Genomic DNA, 21727 nt, shown 5'->3' with positions numbered 1-21727 from the left:
TTGGGGAAAATCCACGGCTTATTTCTAGGATGAGCAGCATAGACTGTATTGTACTGTTTTGAGATCTTGCCAAGTACTTGTGACCTGGATTGGCCACAGGTGGAAACAGAATGCTGGGCTTGATGGACCTTCGGTCTTGTCCCAATATGGCAGTACTTATGTATTTATGTTATACAGGGTAGAAGTGGGAAGAACAGACTCCCTTACTCAGTGATTGTTGGGAATGGCACACAAGTAGCTGTGTTGTCTTCTTGTCTTTGTGTTATAACACGAATGTCTAGAATTAATGAAATGGTGTTATGACTGCATTTAGAAAATTTGTTCCATTGTCCTCTCTTCCTCTCAAGATAACGGACCTCCTTAAAGATGTTGAGCGACTCAAGCAGGCTTTGAACAGCCTGTCTCAACTCACCTACAGCCGTGCAGGCTCCAGGACAAAGCAAGAGAACCAGCAGACAGACGTCCTGCAGAGTCAGGTGAAAGCCCTACAGCAGAAGTTGGCTGTAAGTGATACTCGCCATCAGCTTATGCAGTGAGAGAGATGGACCCTGATGGCCTGGAGATACATAATCCCACTCAAGGAGAGGGAGACACAGGCTTGCATAGTAGATTTGAGACTTAACTGTTAACAAAGCAAGAAAGTAAAAATAAATGTTTTAGATGTATACCAGGAGTAAGTAAAATATGCAAAGAATTAGATTCTTGGATCAAATATTTATGTTTTGTCAATCTTGAGGCATAGCAGTGAGCAGTCCTCAGCACTATTTGATTTTGTCTCTTATTTACTGCCCTGAAATCTGTTGTGTTGAATTCTTATAAGACTTGGTTGCACAAGGTGGAACTGTGAAATGAGGATGTAGGCAGAAAAGAGGAACAAAGGTTTCTCTGAGAAGGTAGCAGGAGTCTAATTTAAAGAAAGTGGACCCAGAGCCACTAATCCTCGTGGTATAAAGAATATCTGATTACTTAATTGGCACTGAGTATCCTCCCCTGTAGTGTGAGCTTGTGTTCTTTCTTACCTGTTCCCATAATAACCAGAGTTCCCTGAGTGAGATTTTGAACTTTTCAGTCCTGATGCACTTGTACAGTGCTTAGGTATCTGTGGCTGTCTGCTGGCCCAAGTCTATTGTGGCATAGGCAGAAATGTGAAAGGGTGGGGGTGGGTAGGTAGGAGGAGGAGTTGGTTTGTGCTGAGGGTTGTAGTAGGAGAAAGTATCTGATGGACTGCATACTTTATGATTCTTTATGAACCACATTTCCAGTAAACACGAAATACATAAATGAAAAGGCAAATAGGAAAACAAAACCAAGATAAGGAAGATGGATTCTATAACTCAATTTTTTAGATTGTAAGCTCTATTGAGCAGGGACTGTCTCTCAGGTGTTCAGCGCTGTGTGCGTCTGATAGCGCTATACGTTAATAATAATAATGCAGATAGGAACCTTAAAAACTAACTACTACTAGTACTTATCTGCTTGTTCCATCCTCTCTCCGTGTCTAGGACTCGGACAGGCAGCATCAGAAAGTGATTTCTGTTTACCGGGTACATCTCCTCAGTGCTGTACAGGTAGGTCTGACGTTTGCTTGCTATTTAGAAGAAAAGGAAGAAGGAGATGAGAATGGCGAGTAATGACTGTTACCTGCTCCCTTCTAGGGTCAGATGGATGAAGATGTGCAGACTGCACTTCTGCAGATCATTCACATGAGACGGGAGCTGGTCTGCTGACGGTGCACAGAGCCCAGACTCTAACCCAGGAACCTTCGTGTCCACCTTACTGTTTTTTGAACATTGTGGAACTTATTGATTCTGATTCTGGAGCAGTAAGAAATGAATGGTTTCTACTTCATCTTCTCAGGTTGAACTTTACAGGAAAGGTTGTGTTAGGACTGGGGAGATGGAAGCTATGAAACTTCTTTGCTGCTTTTTGAGCTGAGCCTGTGAGCAAGTCCCGGAGAGCTCAGGCACACAAGATACCAAGACCTGGCTGGCCAGGTTCTTCTTTATTAAGTAAATTAAGACTTGGTGCCTTTCCTTTTCTTCTAGGTACACAAGTATTTTGAATACATAATCGGTTTTATGCTTCATTTTTTACTGATATATTTTTCCACAGGTTCTTGAACATGCCTGCATTATGTCATATACAGCAGGTCTGGGATGTGTCAGGATTACCAAGTTACTACATGTTCTAAAACAATTTTTACTTATGTAATGTTTTCATATTAATGTACAGAAAATAATTCTTAATGCATCTGTCATTTTTGTCTGAAGGTGTTTACTGACACATAGCTAAATATCTTGATAGAGGTGTCTATAAAACAAAAATGAATAGAGCAAAGATCGTATAAAGTATTTTTCTAGAGTCCATTGTGCAAGGTGGATTTGATGAAGATATGGTTCCCTTTGAGAATAGGAAAAGTACAAAAGGAAACATGTTTGTTAGAGATGCATCACTTAAACATGTTTTCTTGGATTTCCCCTGCAGTTGCTTCTTCAGTGCCTTATCAGGCATTGGATTAAGTACAAATGCAGGTTAGCAGAACTAGGTCCCACCCCCTATAACTGGCCCTGGAATGTGTGCTGCTGTCTTGTGTATGTCTGGTACAATATTTGTACATGTGTCCATGTACAGGAACGTACGTGAACTGCAGTCTTCTCTTGGTATTGAGAGAGTGTTTATGCAGCAGGATGGGGAGCAATGATTCTTGAGGTTAGTGGGATAAAGTTTGATGGCTTTCAGAAACACTGGCTTAAGGGATTAGTGCAGTTGGATAGCTTTCAGGAATGATTTTGGTCTGGGGAACAGTGACTCTTGCTATGTAGGATCTCTTTGGAAAGTGGTGGTTTGCAGGATAGTGTTGTATCAGGGTGGCTTTGGGAAAGGTGATTTGCTGGGTTAGTATGGAAGTGTCTGGGGGATCTCTGGGAAGTGGTGGATTGCGAGGTAGCATCAAGGATCTCTTTTTGGAAAATGATTATTTTTTAAAAATCATTCTTTAATCCAGTTCTTGGTATTTGGCTTTGATGGAGCTGACTGGTAGATGCTTTCAGCTAGTCAGAGTGGCATTGAATGGTATTATTTGGTCTGCTTGATTAGTTGGGAATTGGAAAGTGTGTGCAGTGGACAGTTAACCTGTTAATTGTAAATCTGCTGGGGCTTGTCTCCTAAGAAGTGAAATAATCATCGAGACCCAAAATCTATGTGAGAAACGCTGAATGTCAGCACTTGTGTGTATGCAAATCCCATCTTCTATCCTCACCTCAAATCACTTCATAGTTCAAAATAGTTGTTAAACAAATCTTTTGAGGTCTTCTGTGAGAAGAAATGAATCCTGCTAAAGTTTGGAAGTGTAAATTAAACTTTGTTTTCCTGAGTATTGTTTTATCTCTTCTGTGTTCAGTGGCTGTGTAAATAAAAGCATTTGTTTGTTTGCTGCTGGTGAAATATTTTTTTCAGTTCTGAAGCATTGGGTTTATTTCTTGCTGTGATACAAGCTTTAGGTAACTTTCTCTGTCTCTATTCTAATGCCAGTCCTGGCGATGCTGAGCTTAGATCCGTATATGGTTATCATACGTGTACACTTACAGTGAATGATATCTGTAGATAACACACATGCTCCTCTTGCATCTCCACAGGAGCTGAGGTCCCCTATTTTTAACATTGACTCTGACAGGTGGAATTTGCCAGAAACACCTTTTCCACTGGGGCTTCTGCTTTACAAAACTAAAATGAGAGAATTTGAATCCATTTTAGTAGTAGAGAAGGCAACAAGTGGCTTCAACAAGCACCCAGATTAGAAAGAAAGCCATAGCAGATGAGCTTAAGACGTGCTTATACATTGCCTGAACAAAGATTAGTCTGTGAAGCACAAGGACAGCTGAAATTCACAAGCTGCATGGGGTTTGGAAGTGGCAAAATAAGACATCTGTGCCTATACCCTGAATGTAAATCAATGCAAACCCTGCTGTAACTCCAAATGCCTAACCTTTTCTCATTTCCAGTATCCATGATGTATTGTAAGCCACATTGAGCCTGCAAAGAGGTGGGATAATGTGGGATACAAATGCAATAAATAAATAAAACACTGATAACGCAACAGAAGTCCAAAGCATGAGAGAGCTCTTATTCCTACATGTAGGTGCCATACTGGGTCAGTCAAGGGGACATGAAGTCCAGGATGTTATTTTTAACTGACAAGTCAGGTCGCAAGTATCCAACAAGATTTCAAGGAGTAACTAATTCTTGTTTTCTACCTAGGGATAAGCAAATGTACCTTGCTAAAAGTAGTTTACGGATCTTTCTTCATGGAAGGTGTCTCAGTCCTGTCTTAAACCCAGCTATGTTAACAGTCATTTAGCTTCCCAAATAAGATGAGAGGACACTCCATGAAGATAATCAGTAGCACATAAGACAAATCAAAGTAATCATTTTTTTTTCACTCACTGTGCAGTCAGGTTGTAGACTTTTTTTTGCTAGAAAATGTGATAAAAGCTGTTCTGTTAGTTTTTCCACCCCACTCATGACCTCCCCTCAGCCACTTCTATTCTAAGCTGAAAAATCTTAACCGCTTTAGTCTTCCTTCATAAGGGAGCTGTTCCATTCCCTTTATCACTTGTTGCCCTTCTTTGAATATTTTGTGGCAACCAGTACTACACACAGCCAAAAAAATCCAAATTGCATGATCATTATTAGGACAGGAATGATTACTGTCTTGCAATGCTGTGCTGAGGATTTCAGTGGGTTTTTTTTTGTTACATTTGTACCCTGCGCTTTCCCACTCATGGCAGGCTCAATGCAGCTTACATGGGGCAATGGAGGGTTAAGTGAGTTGCCCAGAGTCACAAGGAGCTGCCTATGCCTGAAGTGGGAATCAAACTCAGTTCCTCAGTTCCCCAGGACCAAAGTCCACCACCCTAACCACTAGGCCACTCCTCCACTGTTGCTACTATTTGAGATTCTACATGGAATGTTGCTATTCCACTAGCAACATCGGCCCTTGCAGTTCACCAATGTGGCTGCGCAGGCTTCTGCTTCTGCTTCTGTGAGTCTGACATCCTGCACGTATGTGCAGGACGTCAGACTCACAGAAACAGAAGCCTGCGCAGCCTTCTATATGGAATGTTGCTAGTGGAATAGCAACATTCCATGTAGAATCTCCAATAGTATCTATTTTAGTTACATTTGTACCCTGCGCTTTCCCACTCATGGCAGGCTCAATGCGGCTTACATGGGGCAATGGTTAAGTGACTTGCCCAGAGTCACAAGGAGCTGCCTGTGTCTGAAGTGGGAATCAAACTCAGTTCCTCAGTTCCCCAGGACCAAAGTCCACCACCCTAACCACTAGGCCACTCCTGCTACTATTTGAGATTCTATTCCACTAGCAACATTCCACATAGAAGTCGGCCCTTGCAGATCACCAATGTGGCCGCGCAGGCTTCTGCTTCTGTGAGTATGATGTCCTGCACGTACGTGCAGGACGTCAGACTCACAGAAACAGAAGCCTGCGCAGCCTTCTACATGGAATGTTGCTAGTGGAATAGCAACATTCTATGTAGAATCTCCAATAGTATCTATTTTATTTTAGTTACATTTGTACCCTGCGCTTTCCCACTCATGGCAGGCTCAATGCGGCTTACATGGGGCAATGGTTAAGTGACTTGCCCAGAGTCACAAGGAGCTGCCTGTGCCTGAAGTGGGAATCAAACTCAGTTCCTCAGGACCAAAGTCCACCACCCTAACCACTAGGCCACTCCTCCACTGTATTGGCTACGTTGGTACCAAGATCACTTGCCCGAGTGGTGACACTAAATATGAAACACAGCATTCCTCAGTGACCCTCTAGACTGGTCAAGACACTTGGCTTGTGCATACCTACCAGCAGAGGGAGACAGAACATTAAACTGTGAGCACTGTATACGTAACCTGTGCAGAACCCCAACCAGCCAGTATTTCTCAGTCTCTGGCCAAGGGTAGATGTGCAGCTTGACTGGTTTGGTAGGCCCTAGGGATTGCTTAGATTTTCTTCTTTGGGCTTTGGTTATATTAAAAAAAAAAAAAAAGACCCTGTACTTGGTCTCTCTATGTGCTTTGGGGAAGTGGGTCCGGTGGGGCCCAGTTGTTTCCCCTGGGGTGTCACACCTGGGTGGCGGGTTCCCTCCCTCCTGCTCTTCTGAGAAGACAGCCTTTTGCCACAGCTCCCGTTCAGGCAGGAATCTTGAGAGCCACTTCAGCCTTCAGCAGCTGTGCTAAAAAAAAAAAAAAAGTCAGGCTCATTTGTTAGCTGGGCTGTCTGGGAGAGCTGAGTTTGCAGGGGAGTTGGGGGTTGTATTCAGGCTGGCTCCTTTTGTTCTGGTTTGCTTCTTGCTCTTTATCTTCTCCCACAGTGATGTCGGCAGGGAAGTTTCTCCGTTTCTGCTTGTGTCAGGGTCTGGAAGTGCCAGGAGGTCAGTGTTGTCGCTGGGGGCAGCCAGAGCTGCCATCCTCCACTCCTCCAGAGTTAACTGCAGATATTTCCGTGGTAAGCGTTGCTGGGGTTGATTCGGCCACACAGTCGGGTGTTACAGCGGTGGTTCCATTTTCGGTGGGAGCTGCTGCCATCTTTGACTCTTCCCGTTTGGCTGTTGCAAGGTCCTGGTCCGGTTTTCATTACTGATAACCCAGGAGGGATGGGATTCCCTCTGGACTTTATTTGATCTATGTTTCAAGCATGGAAATCGGGTTCCACCCAGCTGGACCCTCTCTGGGGAGGAGGGGGGGTGTATGTCCCCAAGCCACACCCCAGCTACCCCACATCCACTCCAAAAACACAACAAACATCCAAAGCACCATCATAGTTGTAACCCTGTCTCACTTCACCCCCCCCCCCCCCACCCTACATGCACACACACAACCCCTCAAAGCTGTGACAGCTCCAAGTAACCCAGCTCCAGAAGCTCCCCCCCTTCCAAACAGTCTTGTGCTCATGGATACTTTACATGTCAGTCACCACTGCAGAAGAAATCAAAAGGCAAGGCCAGACAGTATTACAGCATTAAAGCTACAATCCCCCTATCTAGAAGTCCCCAGCTCAAAAAAAAAGAAGAAAAAAAAAAAAAGGGGGGGGGGGGGGTGTCCCAGCCTTATGCAATCTTATAAGTACATAAGTAATGCCACACTGGGAAAAGACCAAGGGTCCATTGAGCCCAGCATCTTGTCCACGACAGCGGCCAATCCAGGCCAAGGGCACCTGGCAAGCTTCCCAAACGTACAAACATTCTATACATGTTATTCCTGGAATTGTGGATTTTTCCCAAGTCCATTTAGTAGTGGTTTATGGACTTGTCCTTTAGGAAACAGTCAAACCCCTTTTTAAACTCTGCTAAGCTAACTGCCTTCATCATGTTCTCTGGCAATGAATTTGAGTTTAATTATACGTTGGGTGAAGAAATATTTTCTCTGATTTGTTTTAAATTTACTACACTGTAGTTTCATCGCATGCCCCCTAGTCCTAGTATTTTTGGAAAGCATGAACAGACACTTCACATCCACCTGTTCCACGCCACTCATTATTTTATATACCTCTACATGTCTCCCCTCAGCAATCTCTTCTCCAAGCTGAAAAGCCGTAGCCTCCTTAGTCTTTCTTCATAAGGAAGTCGTCCCATCCCCGCTATCATTTTAGTCGCCCTTCTCTGCACCTTTTCCAATTCTACTATATTTTTCTTGAGATGCGGCGACCAGAATTGAACACAATACTCAAGGTGCGGTCACACCATAGAGCGATACAATGGCATTATAACATCCTCACACCCGTTTTCCATACCTTTCCTAATAATACCCAATATTCTATTCGCGTTCCTAGCCGCAGCAGCACACTGAGCAGAAGGTTTCAGTGTATTATCGACGACGACACCCAGATCCCTTTCTTGGTCCGTAACTCCTAACATGGAACCTTGCATGACATAGCTATAATTTGGGTTTTTTTCCCCACGTGCATCACCTTGCACTTGCTCACATTAAATGCCATCTGCCATTTAGCCGCCCAGTCTCCCAGTCTCGTAAGGTCCTTCTGTAATTTTTCACAATCCTGTCGCGAGTTAATGACTTTGCATAACTTTGTGTCATCAGCAAATTTAATTACCTCACTAGTTCCTCCCATCTCTAAATCATTTATAAATATATTAAAAAGCAGCGGTCCTAGCACAGACCCCTGAGGAACCCCACTACATAGTAACATAGTAAATGACGGCAGAAAAAGACCTGCATGGTCCATCCAGTCTGCCCAACAAGACAACTCATATGTGCTACTTTTTGTGTATACCCTACTTTGATTTGTACCTGTCCTCTTCAGGGCACAGACCGTATAAGTCTGCCCAGCACTATCCCCACCTCCCACCACTGCCTCTGGCACAGACCATATAAGTCTGCCCAGCACTATCCTCGCCTCCCACCACCGGCTGGCTCTGCCACCCAATCTCGGCTAAGCTCCTTAGGATCCATTCCTTCTGAACAGGATTCCTTTGTTTATCCCACGCGTGAATGCTGCCCATTTAACTCTTCCTATCCTTCAACCAGTTTTTAATCCACAATAGGACATTTCCTCCTATCCCATGACCCTCCAATTTCCTCTGCAGCCTTTCATGAGGTACCTTGTCAAATGCCTTTTGAAAATCCAGATACACAATATCAGCCGGCTCCCCCTTTGTCCACATGTTGTTTACTCCTTCAAAGAATTGAAGTAAAGTGGTCAGGCAAGATTTCCCCACACAAAAGCATCAGGTGTCCAAGGCCTTCGATGTGCAGATAGTAGGAATTGAGTTTCCGCAAGCCAAGGCCTTAAATATGAATCCAACTGTGACCCGACTTCCTCACAGTTTAGCTTTGCAGGAACACTGAATCCGACAAAACGTAACAACTATTAGGACTGTTGAGAGTGTGGTAACTTGTCCAAAAAGGCCTGCAGCTCCAAGGCTTTCATTAAAGTCACTGTGCGATTATCATGAACAATTCAAACTTTAGCTCGGACCTGGAAAGCAAATTTGACACTTCTAGAAAATAACTGGGAGCAATATGACGCCAGCAGCCTCTGTTGTAACTGGAACAGTAACAATTGGGTTCCCTTATATTCTAAAGAGCACTGCTTCCTGTAGAGATCCAACAAATTTAGCCTTGACCACATAGTTAAGTGCACTATGACTGGTTTCGGTTTGCCAGCGTTATCCCTCCCGTTTCCAATCCTATGTACATGTTCCACATGTATGGAGTCTGTATCGGAGGGAAATCCCAAAGCTTGTGGGAGCCAACTTTTGGCCATATCCATAACAGCAGAATCAGGAACGTCCTCTGGGATGCCGATAATTTGCAAGTTCTTTCTGCAGCCCCTATTTTCTTGGTCTTCCACTTTATCCACAAGGAAACGCACCTGTTCCTCTAGGGCGCCAAGCCGGCCCGCTATCGATTTCGTCTGGTCCTCCTAGGCAGAGACGCATTCTTCCACTTGCTGAATTCTTACCCCGCAGCCAGTTGTGACAAGTACTGCGTGGACACTTGAACGGTGTCATCGGGAAGAACTTGGTGAGGACCAGCTGGTGAAGCAGATTACACCATCTTTTTTTGGAGTAGGTGCTGCTTTCTCGCATCCTAGCTGCACGGATTTAGTCAGCATACCAGAGAAACCAGACCGCAACGAGTTCTCTTCAGACAGTTTTCTTCTCTTCAGACAGTTTTCCAGTGCAAGGACACATGGGGCTGTACTTGCTACTGTCAGAGGGCTCATGGGGGATTCCTGCTGAAGCCCTGAAGAGGAACCAATCTGCCACCTGAAGCTATAGCCGCAAGGATGAGAGATGGGGATTTTCCTTCTTGTGTCAGGGTTACCCAGTTTGGGCCTTTGCCAGTGAAGGATTGGCTATCTCAGGCACATGGTGTAGCCTAATTGCTGAGTTGGTAATTTATTCTTGGGAAAGTTTTGTAGCATATATTTATTTAAATCTTTTTTTATTGAACAAGAAACACAACAGTCTGGCTTTACACTACCAGATAAGTTATAGAGTATACGTTTACAGCCTTCACATTCCCTTCGTGATCAACAGAGAAATTTTGTGCTTATTCCTTCCCCCTCCCCCAAAGTCCCTTAAATGACTATTGCGTACAATTGTTACAAAATATCATTAGCCATTTTTCTTCAAACCTACCACTGACCTTTTGCCAGAAGAAGGGACGGAGGAGAAAAGCAAGAGAGGAACAAAGGAAAAAAAAAAAAAAAAAAAGGAATATATAATTATCTATATATATCAACCCTACAGGAGGTACTAGGGTGCCGAGTCAGAGACTATTCAGTATAAAGCTTCGAGCTTTAGGGGATAACGACTGTATGTAGGAATTCCAAATCTCCAAAAATTTGTAGTATATATTTATGGCTATTTTCATGGATGAACGTGCACTAGGGCAGTGGTTCCCAACTCTGATCCTGGAGGCACCCCAGCTGGCTCTAGGATCAGAGTTGGGAACCACTGCCCTAGTGCATGTTCATCCATGAAAATAGCCATAAATAAATATATTATATATGTCATTTGAGTAGTAGCATGGGGGGTTGGGGGAGGTCACTTAGAGCTTCTTTAGGGTTATTGTGAATATGAAGTATGCTGTTTTTTCAAATGTCAATAAAAATTTACTGTAATAAAGTATCACATGGCTTGTAAAATGAGTTTATTGTGTTGGGCAGACTGGATGGACCGTTAAGGTCTTTATCTGCTGTCATTTACTATGTAATTCCTGTTTTAAAGCTTACACACAGAATTAAGGCCCCAGCTTGCTTGTTTGCAATAGGTTTAGAGACCAACAATTTCCCATATTTGTGTTTGGCCACTTCCACTGTCAGCACCAATGTCTTTCTTGTCAGACAAATCTGATTAATTTCTTTGTGTAGATACCGAGAGAGTTGGATCCCGGGAGAGTGCTAGATATGGTGAAATTAGATCTTACCTGCTAATTTTCTTTCCTCTAGACCCTCCAGACCGGTCAAGACGCGTGGGTTATGTCCTCCTACCAGCAGAGGGAGACTGAGAAAACACTAAGCTTTTGAAGCCTGTATATATAACCTGTGCAGAACCTCCACTAGCCAGTATACCCCTGACAAAGCAGAGAAACAAAAAACACTAACAACAACTAGCAACCCTGTACGTGGTCACAGTAAACTGCAAAAACAAGAAACATCTGCCGCTTGCTCTTACGGAAACATGTTCCTTTGCCTTTGATAAAACAGTTGGGCTTCTACAGGTGGACTATCAAAGAAGAGCCCCACCTGTCCCGGACTCCTATCACAAAACAGAAATAAACAGTCTGCAATTAGAGAAACAACAATTTACAGCAGCCAAGAATTATCCAACAAATACACCTCCTGGCCTCCAATACAGACAGGGCGGGCTCTTGACCGGTCTGGAGGGTCTAGAGGAAAGAAAATTAGCAGGTAAGATCTAATTTCACCTTCCTCAGCGACCCTCCAGACCGGTCAAGACGCGTGGGACGTACCAGAGCAGTAACTAACTTATGGGAGGGACCTACTAAGGCCAGAGGTCAAAACTGCTGCCCCAAAGCGCACCTCGTCCTTTGCATGCACAGGAATCCTATAATGCTTCACAAAGGAATGCAACGAAACCAAACCGCAGCCCGACAAATATCTAACAGAGAAATCATACTATTCTCCGCCCACGAGGCTGCCATTCCCCTAGTGGAATGAGCAGACCAGCCCCTAGGCACCATAGGACCCTTCACCAAGTAAGCAGATGCAACCGCCTCCTTCAACCACCGTGCTATGGTCACCTTAGGAGCCGCTGCACCCTTCTTTGGGCCACCATGAAGAACAAACAAACGGTCAGAGGCTCTGAAGTCCTGAGTTCCAGAGAGATAACAACTCAAAACTCTCCTGACATCCAGCTTGGCAATACCACGCTGCTCCGAATCTCCAGCCATATCACCCAACACTGGCAGAGAGATGACCTGATTAACATGGAACTCGGAAACCACCTTGGGCAAAAAAGGAAAGCACCGTCCGCAACGAAACCTTTCCCTCAGAAAGGACAAAAATGGTTCCCTAAAAGACAAAGCCTGAAGCTCTGAAACACTCCGTGCTGAAGTAATCGCCACCAACAAGACCGCCTTTAAAGATAAATCCTTACAAGATGCCGATACCAGAGGCACAAACGGAGGCCTGATCAAAGCATCCAAAACTAGCTTCAAATCCCACGGAGGCACCATCCGTCACTGAGGCGGACGCAGCAACTTAACACCCTTCAAAAAACGCACTACCTCAGGCACAGACGCGAAGGACTTTCACTGAAGCTTCCCACGAAAACATGACAAAGCTGCCACCTGAACCTTCAGTGTAGACAAGGCCAGACCTCTATCAACACCATCGTGCAAAAATTCCAAAACTTCCGCCACCGAAGAGTGAAACGGCCGAACTCGATGGTCTTCACACCAGTGCTCAAAGATTCTCCAAACCCGGACATACGCCAAGGAAGTGGATCGTCTACGGCAACTCAACATCGTAGCAAAGCCACTGGATGAAAGCCCCTTCTTCTTCAACTTGTGCCGCTCAAGAGCCAAACCATAAGCGAAAACCGAGCCGGATCCGGCATGATTATCGGGCCTTGACACAGAACTGATCCCAACAAAGGCAGGGCCGCCGCCCCTGCCAACCGCACCAGGTCTCCATACCATGGTCGACGCTGCCAATCCGAAGCTACCAGAATCACCCGACCGGAGTGATGTTCGATGCGCTATATTACTCGACCGACTAACAGCCACAGAGGAAACACATACAGTCACTCCCGAAGCCAAGGCAACAGAAGAGTGTCGATTTCCTCCGCTCAAGGGTCTCTTCAGCGACTGAAAAAAAAAAATCTCTGAACTTGCGCATAGCGAGCCGTTGCCCTAAGATCACCGAAAGTCCCCAGACCGACACAACTCACTGGAACACTGACCGAAGAAAAGACCACTCTCTGGGATCTAGAGTGTGCCTGCTGAGATAATCTGCATCTATGTGACCTACCCCGGCCACAAGCGCTGCCAAGAGAGCCTGAAGATGAGTTCAACTGCGCCGCCAAGGCTCTTTGTTCCCCCCTTGACGGTTGACATATGCTACTGCCATGGCATTGTCACAGAGCACTCGGACTGCCTTGTGGCGAACCACCGACGTCAAGGCCTGGCGCGCCACCCGAATGGCCCGAGTTTCCAGCCGGTTGATGGACCACTCTGCTTCTGCCCGAGACCACCGGCCTTGAGCTACCTGACTGAGACAATGTGCCCCCCAACCTTGCAGACTGGCATCCGTGACCATTACCAGCCCCTGTGGGGACTCCAACGGCATTCCTTTCCCAAATTGCGCGGACTGAGCCACCAGCGGAGACTGAGACGAGGGGCCACCGACAGCGGACAACACATTTCCAAGTCCTGCGACAGAGGGGACCAACGACTGAGCAGAGCTGACTGTACCTGACGCATGTGCGCCCTGGCCCACGGAACTACCTCTATGGTCGCCACCATCAGGCCCAGGACCTGACGATAAGTACGGGCCGTCGGTGCCTTCTCTGCAAGGAACCGACGAATCGGACCCTGTAACTTGGAACCAAAAGGCTGCACAAAGGAAAGTGAAGATAAGCTTCCGTCAAATCCAGGGAAGTGAGAAACTCTCCTTTCCTGACCGCACCAGTGACCGACCGCAACGTCTCCATCCGGAAAGAGGGCACCTTGAGTGCCGCATTGACCCTTTTGAGATCTAAAATGGGACGAAAAGTGTCCTCTTTCTTGTGGACCACAAAATAGATCAAATAGCACCCTGAGCGTTGCTGATCTGAAGGAACAGGAACCACGGCTCCCAACGCGAGCAGCCACCGCAGAGTGTCCCTCACTGCTGCTCTCTTGCTCCAAGACCGACAGAGGGATTCCAGAAACACTTCGGGAGAACAGCTTTCGAATTCCAGCGCACATCCGCCTCGAAACACCTTGAGAACCCACTGATCTGACCTGATTTGGGCCCAACTCTGGTAAAACAGACTCAGCCGAGCCCCAACATGCACCAGAGCCTGAGCCCGCACACCTTCATTGGGAATTGTGGCCTGAATACTAACCTCCCGCGGAAAAGCCACGCCCTCCGCGACGACTCTCACGAAAGAACTGTGTGCGCTGGAAAAACCGACCCCTAGAGGTCCTACTACTATTAAACATTTCTATAGCACTACTAGACTTATGCAGCGCTGTATAAATTAACATGAAAAGACAGTCCCTGTTCAACAGAGCTTACAATCTAAATTGGACAAACAGACAGCTAGGGGTAGGTCCCACTCGATCTGCCCGGCCTATACCGCTGAGCCTCCCTAAACCGTCCCCGAGAGGAACTAGTTCTGGCCCCTGCCTTGAACCGAAAATCTGGAAGCCATAGAACCTTGGTATCACTAAGACCTCACACTAACTTGTCCAAATCTTCTCCAAAGAGCATAGCTCCCTTAAGTGGCAGAGACCCACAACCATAGCCATATTTTTTGTCTGAAGTAGGCAACAAATCATAAAAGCCTCAGACAAAAAGGATGAACCCATGTCCAAGTCGGCTAACTCCTGACCCCCAGAAGAACCAACATCTACCGAATCATCCAGGAGCTTCTCGGCCCAACGAAAACATGCCCGAGCTACCAGACCCCCACAAACCGAGGCCTGCAGTGCTAGAGCCGACAAAACAAAACTACGCTTGAGAAAAGATCCCAACTTCCTATCCTGAGGATCACGGAGGGCCGTTCCTCCATCAACCGGGATAGCCGTAGCTATAATTACTGCCGTCACTACTGCATCTACCGTGGGAGCCTTAAAGGAATCCCTATCGTCCTGAGGGAGGGGATAAAGCCTCGCCATTGCCACCTTACACGGCAAATCCCATTCCTGACAAATCATCTCCCGGAGATCCTTGTTCATAGGGAAGGATCACGCCTGACGCTGAATGCCCTTCACCAATGGATCCTGGACAGTTTCCCCCAAAGCCACCTCAGGACCAAACTGAAGGGTGGACGACACCTGATCTATGAGTTCTGACAGCTCATCTCTATGGAAAATCCGCACTACTGAAGGATCCTCTCCAGGAATCCAACAATCCTGCTCCTGAGAGCCGTCAATTCCATCTGACTCCCCAGATCACTAAGCGCAGCTTCTGCAGCTACAGGAGAAAAACATTGCCTGTCCTCTGACCACTCTAACCGTGGTCTCTCAGCCAAGACGGAAATAGCCCCCTCTTCCAATTGGGGGGGGGGGGGGGGGGGGGGGGGGGGAGGGGGGGTCCCGATCTCCAGGCCTGATACCGCGTCCAGACAATCTGGAGGAAAGCCCACCATTCCTGGACCGTCATTAGGCCCTTTTGTGCCAAAAACGGAGGCCGCAGGCCCAAAACCAGCCGGCTCCACGGGCCGCGTCAGACTCAAGATGGCGGCTGTTCCCGCCGAAACTGTTCCCGCTGACAGCGGCCCTGCCTACGCTCCCGCTGACCCGGAGACTCCCGACACCATCGATCCCTCCGCGGTCAAGTCGGGGGGTGCCGCAGCCACCTTTATAGGTGCACCGCAAAGCTACACTGAGCGCCCGGCGCCTCTACCCCTCGCCACGAGCACGCGCGACATCAGATGAGCTGGGCCGCCATAAACCACGAGGGAAGGGAAAAGCTGTTCCGCAAACGCGCCAAACCAAAAACTCACTCACACTGCAAAAGCACTGGAGAAAGCGCTGCTCTCTCGTTCCAGCAAGGAATCAAAACCCCCGTTCGGTCCGCTGAAAATAAAGAAATAAATGCCCTTAAAGGCACAGTACTCCAACTCTGGCAGCTGGAAATTGTAAGGCACTCAAGGCTACAATACTGAGAAAGCAGCCGAGGCACAAAGCTAGCAAGCAAAATGAAATAGAATAACTGACCTTAAAGGCATCTTACTCTAACTCTGGCATCTGGAAATTGTAAGGCACTCAAGGCTACAATACTGAGAAAGCAGCCGAGGCACAAAGCTGCCAAGCAAACAGAAATAGAGAGCAGCACAGGGGGAGGGACCCAAACATAGGTGTAACACCCCAGGGGGAAAAACTGGGCCCCACCAGACCCAGGGCCCCAAAGCACTTTTTTTTTTTTTTTTTACACACACGTACAGGGTACTGCAACAGAATAAAGTTTGGAAGGAAAAAATCCTACGACCCAATGACAAACTACCTCACCAGATTATTGGAGACTGCACAGGCTGTCAACTGCTACCTCTGCTGAGACTGAGAAAATACTGGCTAGTGGAGGTTCTGCACAGGTTATATATACAGGCTTCAAAAGCTTAGTGTTTTCTCAGTCTCCCTCTGCTGGTAGGAGGACATAACCCACGCGTCTTGACCGGTCTGGAGGGTCGCTGAGGAAGGTGGACTTACATTTCAGCAAAGCCTATGAGCCAGTTCCACATTGACAGCTAATAAACCAAGTGCCCAAAAGTATGGGTCCTAAACTGACTGGGTTGAGTAGAAAGTACTAATAAATGGAGCTCTTTCTGAGGAAGGGTTATTTTTATTTTTGTTACATTTGTACCCTGCGCTTTCCCACTCATGGCAGGCTCAATGCGGCTTACATGGGGCAATGGAGGGTTAAGTGACTTGCCCAGAGTCACAAGGAGCTGCCTGTGCCAGGAATCGAACTCAGTTCCTCAGGACCAAAGTCCACCACCCTAACCACTAGGCCACTCCTCCAGATGTTAGCAGTATATGCAGAATATAGGGAATACATTTTCAAAAAGCTGCAAACAGTACAAAATAGCTCTGCATGTCTGATCTGTGGCATATCCAAATACAACCCTGCTACTCCAATGCTGCAATCCCTGTATCAGAGGGTGGTTTTCAAATATGTACTTTTGTATACAGGTTGTCTGGTATGGCACCAAGCTATATGTTATTAGTAGAGCTACCGTTACTAGACCTCAAGAAGAAACAGATCACCCAATTGTCCACTTTCCCAGCTGCAAACGGGTACTAGTCCATACTGCCAGCTTTCCATATAACATGACCAAATGGTACAATACGTTAATCAAAACCCACTCCCCCCAAATACCCCAACCAACCACCACCTTTCATTGCTCAAACTACATATCTCTTAATAACAAATACAAAGGTAGCTTCTGATCCTCCTTACATTTTCTTTTCTCCCAGGACAGCAGCACAAGGGGAAGGTCCCGGCCACCTGGCTGTAACACCCCAAGGGGAAAAACGGGGCCCTACTGGAGCCACACCTCAGAAGCACAAAGAGAGCCTAAGTACAGGGTTACGTCCAAGACTCTGAGCACTGACGAAACCCTAGGGCCTACCAGACCAGTCAGGTTGCATGTCTGCCCTCTGCTGGAGACTGTGTATGTAACCTGTACAGAACCCCAACCAGCCAGTTTTTCCTCAGTGTTCAAAGTGAAGTGTTCAGTCTTCCTCTGCTGGTAGACGTGCATAACCCAAGGGTCCTGACTGGTCTGGAGGGTTGCTGAGGAAATATATTTACATTCTTAAACTGTCATGTCTGAGTGCGAAGAGATACTCTGCTTCAATGCCTTGTAAAGAGTACTTTATTAACATGTTTACAGAAAATCTGCACATCTATAAAACACCAGTTCTTGGTTAATTTCTGGGTCATTAAACAGCATGGATGTAACCACATTACAGCAGACTAACCAGCCAGCTGGGAGTCCAGGGATATTTCAGAATTTGCTGACGGTGGGACCCGACTGGAGCTACTGTGGAAGAAAATCATTTCTAAAGTGCATTCTTGCAGCTAGAAAAATAGCAGCAAAGGTTTCTTTATTTAAAAAAATGTTTCCAGAACTGGAAGGTATATAGCAGTATACAATATATATAAACACATGTAAAACCCTATAGAAAAAACAGCCATGATTGAATCTAGAATTCTCTACGAGAAAACAAACTGCCTCAGTGCTTAGTTTCTTCTGGAACCCATAAAATATTCTGAGGCCATAGACATATAATGCTCACTCAACTAACACATTAATATAATGGCATAAGGAATCATGCCATTGTCCCCAGTAGCACAGCCAAAAGCACAAAGAAATCCCTTTTCAGGTCACAGGAACAGGATTCTCTCTAGGGAGATCAGGGTTTTCTGCGCCTGTTGAATAAAAAGGTACAAAAACACACTTAAAATTTAGTTAACTTCACATTTTCCTGAAACAAAGCCCCAGAAAAAATAAATTGTCAAACTGCTAGATATAGCTGCATTTATGAGATTTTATAACCACATCCTCTTTGCCCTGCCAGACCAGTCCAGACACATGGGTTTATGCTCCCCTACCAGCAGATGGAAATGGAGAAAGTTTTGCAGTCTGCTCCGTTTACAATATTCTGTTTGTTGGTGGATGAACATAAACCCACGTCCTGGACTGGTCTGATCTGTCTGGACTCGAGAAAAGGAAGTTAGCAGTTAAGCCAAATTTCTTCATGCACTTGCCGAGTCCTGACTCCGCAAAATCCAATACATTTCAAAAGATGCATAATTAAATCTAAAAATCAGGTTTGTAAAGCTGAGTTCAAAGTAACTTTTGATTGGGCACAGCCAGTAAGTATAAACCCTTTTTGGCAGGAACTTATGTTTATACCTGAGACAATGAAGAATAAAGTGACTTTTTGATGGTCATGAGTGGGAGAGGAAAGATTTGAACTCTGGCTTTCCTAGTTCATAGATTACTGATCTCAGTAGGCTGCTACTTTATTCCATATCTACTTTACTTCAGTTAACAGGAACAGCAAAAGTTCAAATAAGGGCCTTCAAGAAACCATATTATTAAGAGCCCTCAAAACGGGTAAGTCCACATCAGAAGATCTGAGAGCAACTTCTTCCTTGTGCCCCACCTCAAATGTGTCACTGTTTCTAGCCATTCTGCTCATCTCTCTCTTTCAATTTATCCATAGGAGAGATTCCCATTGGATACTTCCTGGACAATGAGCCATTGATAAAAGCTTATACAAATTACTTTGAAATAAATAAATTAGAGGAACAAAATGGTTTTAATAATTTGACAAAAATTGAAAAAAAAAAGTCAGTGGAAGACAAAAAAAAAAAAAAAAAGACTGTACTCTAGTAATAACAACAGTAAATAAAGGGGGAGCAATTGCCATTATGACTAGATCTTTCTATCAGAAGTACTAAGACAAATGACAGGAATTTCTACCAGGTTTTGAGAAATGATCCCAGAAACTCTTTGCAAGAGAAGATTGAATAAAGAAGCTGATTTTCTCAAACAAAATCCTTGTTCTAAACCTGCATCTACTAAGTCTTCAAAGTAAAACAGTTACTCTCACGATTTATGTATTACTCCCATGTTTCAAACCTCCTCTCTACTGTGGCACCATCCACGTCTGTCAATGAGGCTGTTTCTTCTTACAACAATACTCTATCCTCTGCCTTAGACACTCTTGCACCTTTGATGACCCGCCCTGTAAGGCGTACAAAACCCCAACCTTGGCTGACTTCTAATATCCGCTACCTACGTTCCTGTACCCGCTCCGCCGAACGCCTCTGGCGGAAATCTCGGGCCCTTGCTGATTTCTTACACTTTAAGTTCATGCTGACCTCCTTCCAATCTGCTCTTTTACGTGCCAAACAGGATTATTATATCCAACTGACCAACTCTCTTGGCTCTAATCCTCGACTTCTCTTCACCACATTGAACTCTCTCCTCAAGGTGCCCCCTCCCTCAACTCCTCCTTCATTATCTCCTCAGACCCTTGCTGAATTCTTTCACAACAAGGTTCAAAAGATAAACCTTGCTTTCTCTACCTCACCACCTCTCCCTCCACTAGTCCGTTCCCCTCTCTCTCCTTCCCCTCATTCCCTTTCCTCCTTTCCTGAAGTTACTATTGAGGAAACTACACTTCTCCTTTCTTCCTCTGATCCCATTCCCACCCACCTTCTTAATGCCATCTCTCCTGCTCTTATTCCTTTTATCTGTCACATTCTCAACCTCTCACTTTCCACTGCGACTGTCCCTGCTGCCTTTAAACATGCTGTGGTCACACCTCTCCTTAAGAAACCTTCATTCGACCCTACTTGTCCCTCTAATTACCGACCCATCTCCCTCCTTCCTTTTCCCTCCAAATTACTTGAGCGTGCTGTTCACCGCCGCTGCCTTGATTTTCTCTCCTCACATGCTATTCTTGACCCACTACAATCTGGTTTTCGCCCTCTCCACTCAACCGAAACTGCGCTTACTAAAGTCTCCAATGACCTATTACTGGCTAAATCCAGAGGTCAATATTCCATCCTCATTCTTCTTGATCTTTCCGCTGCTTTTGACACTGTCGATCACAGCATACTTCTCGATACCCTGTCCTCACTTGGATTCCAGGGCTCTGTCCTTTCCTGGTTCTCTTCCTACCTCTCCCTCCGCACCTTTAGTGTTCACTCTGGTGGATCCTCTTCTACTTCTATCCCTCTGTCTGTCGGCATACCTCAGGGTTCTGTTCTTGGTCCCCTCCTCTTTTCTATCTACACTTCTTCCCTTGGTTCATTAATCTCATCCCATGGCTTTTCCTACCATCTCTATGCTGATGACTCCCAAATCTACCTTTCTACCCCTGATATCTCACCTTGCATCCAAACCAAAGTTTCAGCGTGCTTGTCTGACATTGCTGTCTGGATGTCTCAACGCCACCTGAAATTAAATATGACCAAAACCGAGCTTCTCATTCCCCCCCCCCCCCCCCCCCCCAACCCACCTCCCCACTCCCCCCGTTTTCTATTTCTGTTGATGGCTCTCTCATTCTCCCTGTCTCCTCAGCTCGAAACCTTGGGGTCATCTTTGACTCTCCTTCTCTGCTCATATCCAGCAGATTGCCAAGACCTGTCATTTCTTTCTTTACAACATCCGTAAAATCCGCCCCTTTCTTTCCGAGCACTCTACCAAAACCCTCATCCACACCCTTGTCACCTCTCGTTTAGACTACTGCAATCTGCTTCTTGCTGGCCTCCCACTTAGTCACCTCTCCCCTCTCCAGTCGGTTCAAAACTCTGCTGCCCGTCTCATCTTCCGCCAGGGTCGCTTTACTCATACTACCCCTCTCCTCAAGACCCTTCACTGGCTCCCTATCCGTTTTCGCATCCTGTTCAAATTTCTTCTACTGACCTATAAATGTATTCACTCTGCTGCTCCCCAGTATCTCTCCACACTCGTCCTTCCCTACACCCCTTCCCGTGCACTCCGCTCCATGAATAAATCCTTCTTATAGACATAGTAACATAGTAACATAGTAGATGACGGCAGAAAAAGACCTGCATGGTCCATCCAGTCTGCCCAAGACAAACTCATGTGTATACCTTACCTTGAATTTGTACCTGTCCTTTTCAGGGCACAGACCATATAAGTCTGCCCAGCAGTATTTCCCGCCTCCCAACCACCAGTCCCGCCTCCCAACACCGGCTCTGGTACAGACCGTATAAGTCTGCCCTCCCCTATCCTCGCCTCCCAACCACCACCCCCTCTTCCCCCCAACTGCTCCGCCACCCAATTTCAGCTAAGCTTCTGAGGATCCATTCCTTCTGCACAGGATTCCTCTATGCATATCCCACGCATGTTTGAACTCCGTTACCGTTTTCATCTCCACCACCTCCCGCGGGAGGGCATTCCAAGCGTCCACCACCCTCTCCGTGAAAAAATACTTCCTGATATCTTTCCTGAGTCTGCCCCCCTTCAATCTC

General features: G+C 46.0%; 2 protein-coding genes across 2 annotated transcripts in view; one reads left to right on the top strand and one right to left on the bottom strand.

The window, feature by feature from the left end:
* UACA (uveal autoantigen with coiled-coil domains and ankyrin repeats) overlaps positions 1 to 1824 on the top strand; it is a 146925-nt gene extending 145101 nt beyond the window's left edge. The window contains 3 exon segments of the mRNA XM_030189816.1: positions 348 to 503; positions 1503 to 1568; positions 1656 to 1824. Coding sequence (XP_030045676.1) covers positions 348 to 503; positions 1503 to 1568; positions 1656 to 1727 — 294 coding nt within the window. The 3' untranslated portion in view covers positions 1728 to 1824.
* Positions 1825 to 17569: 15745 nt separating this feature from the next.
* The window catches only part of KIF23 (kinesin family member 23), a 92385-nt gene continuing 88227 nt past the window's right edge, over positions 17570 to 21727 (bottom strand). The window contains exon 10 of the mRNA XM_030192861.1: positions 17570 to 18142. Within this exon, the coding sequence (XP_030048721.1) occupies positions 18127 to 18142 (16 nt within the window). The 3' untranslated portion in view covers positions 17570 to 18126. The remainder of the gene's footprint in view (positions 18143 to 21727) is intronic.

The sequence above is a fragment of the Microcaecilia unicolor genome, chromosome 1 (assembly GCF_901765095.1).
Source record: "Microcaecilia unicolor chromosome 1, aMicUni1.1, whole genome shotgun sequence".
NCBI lineage: Eukaryota > Metazoa > Chordata > Amphibia > Gymnophiona > Siphonopidae > Microcaecilia > Microcaecilia unicolor.
The sequence above is the reverse complement of the archived record's forward strand: the minus strand, read 5'-3'. Positions and strand labels throughout refer to the sequence as shown.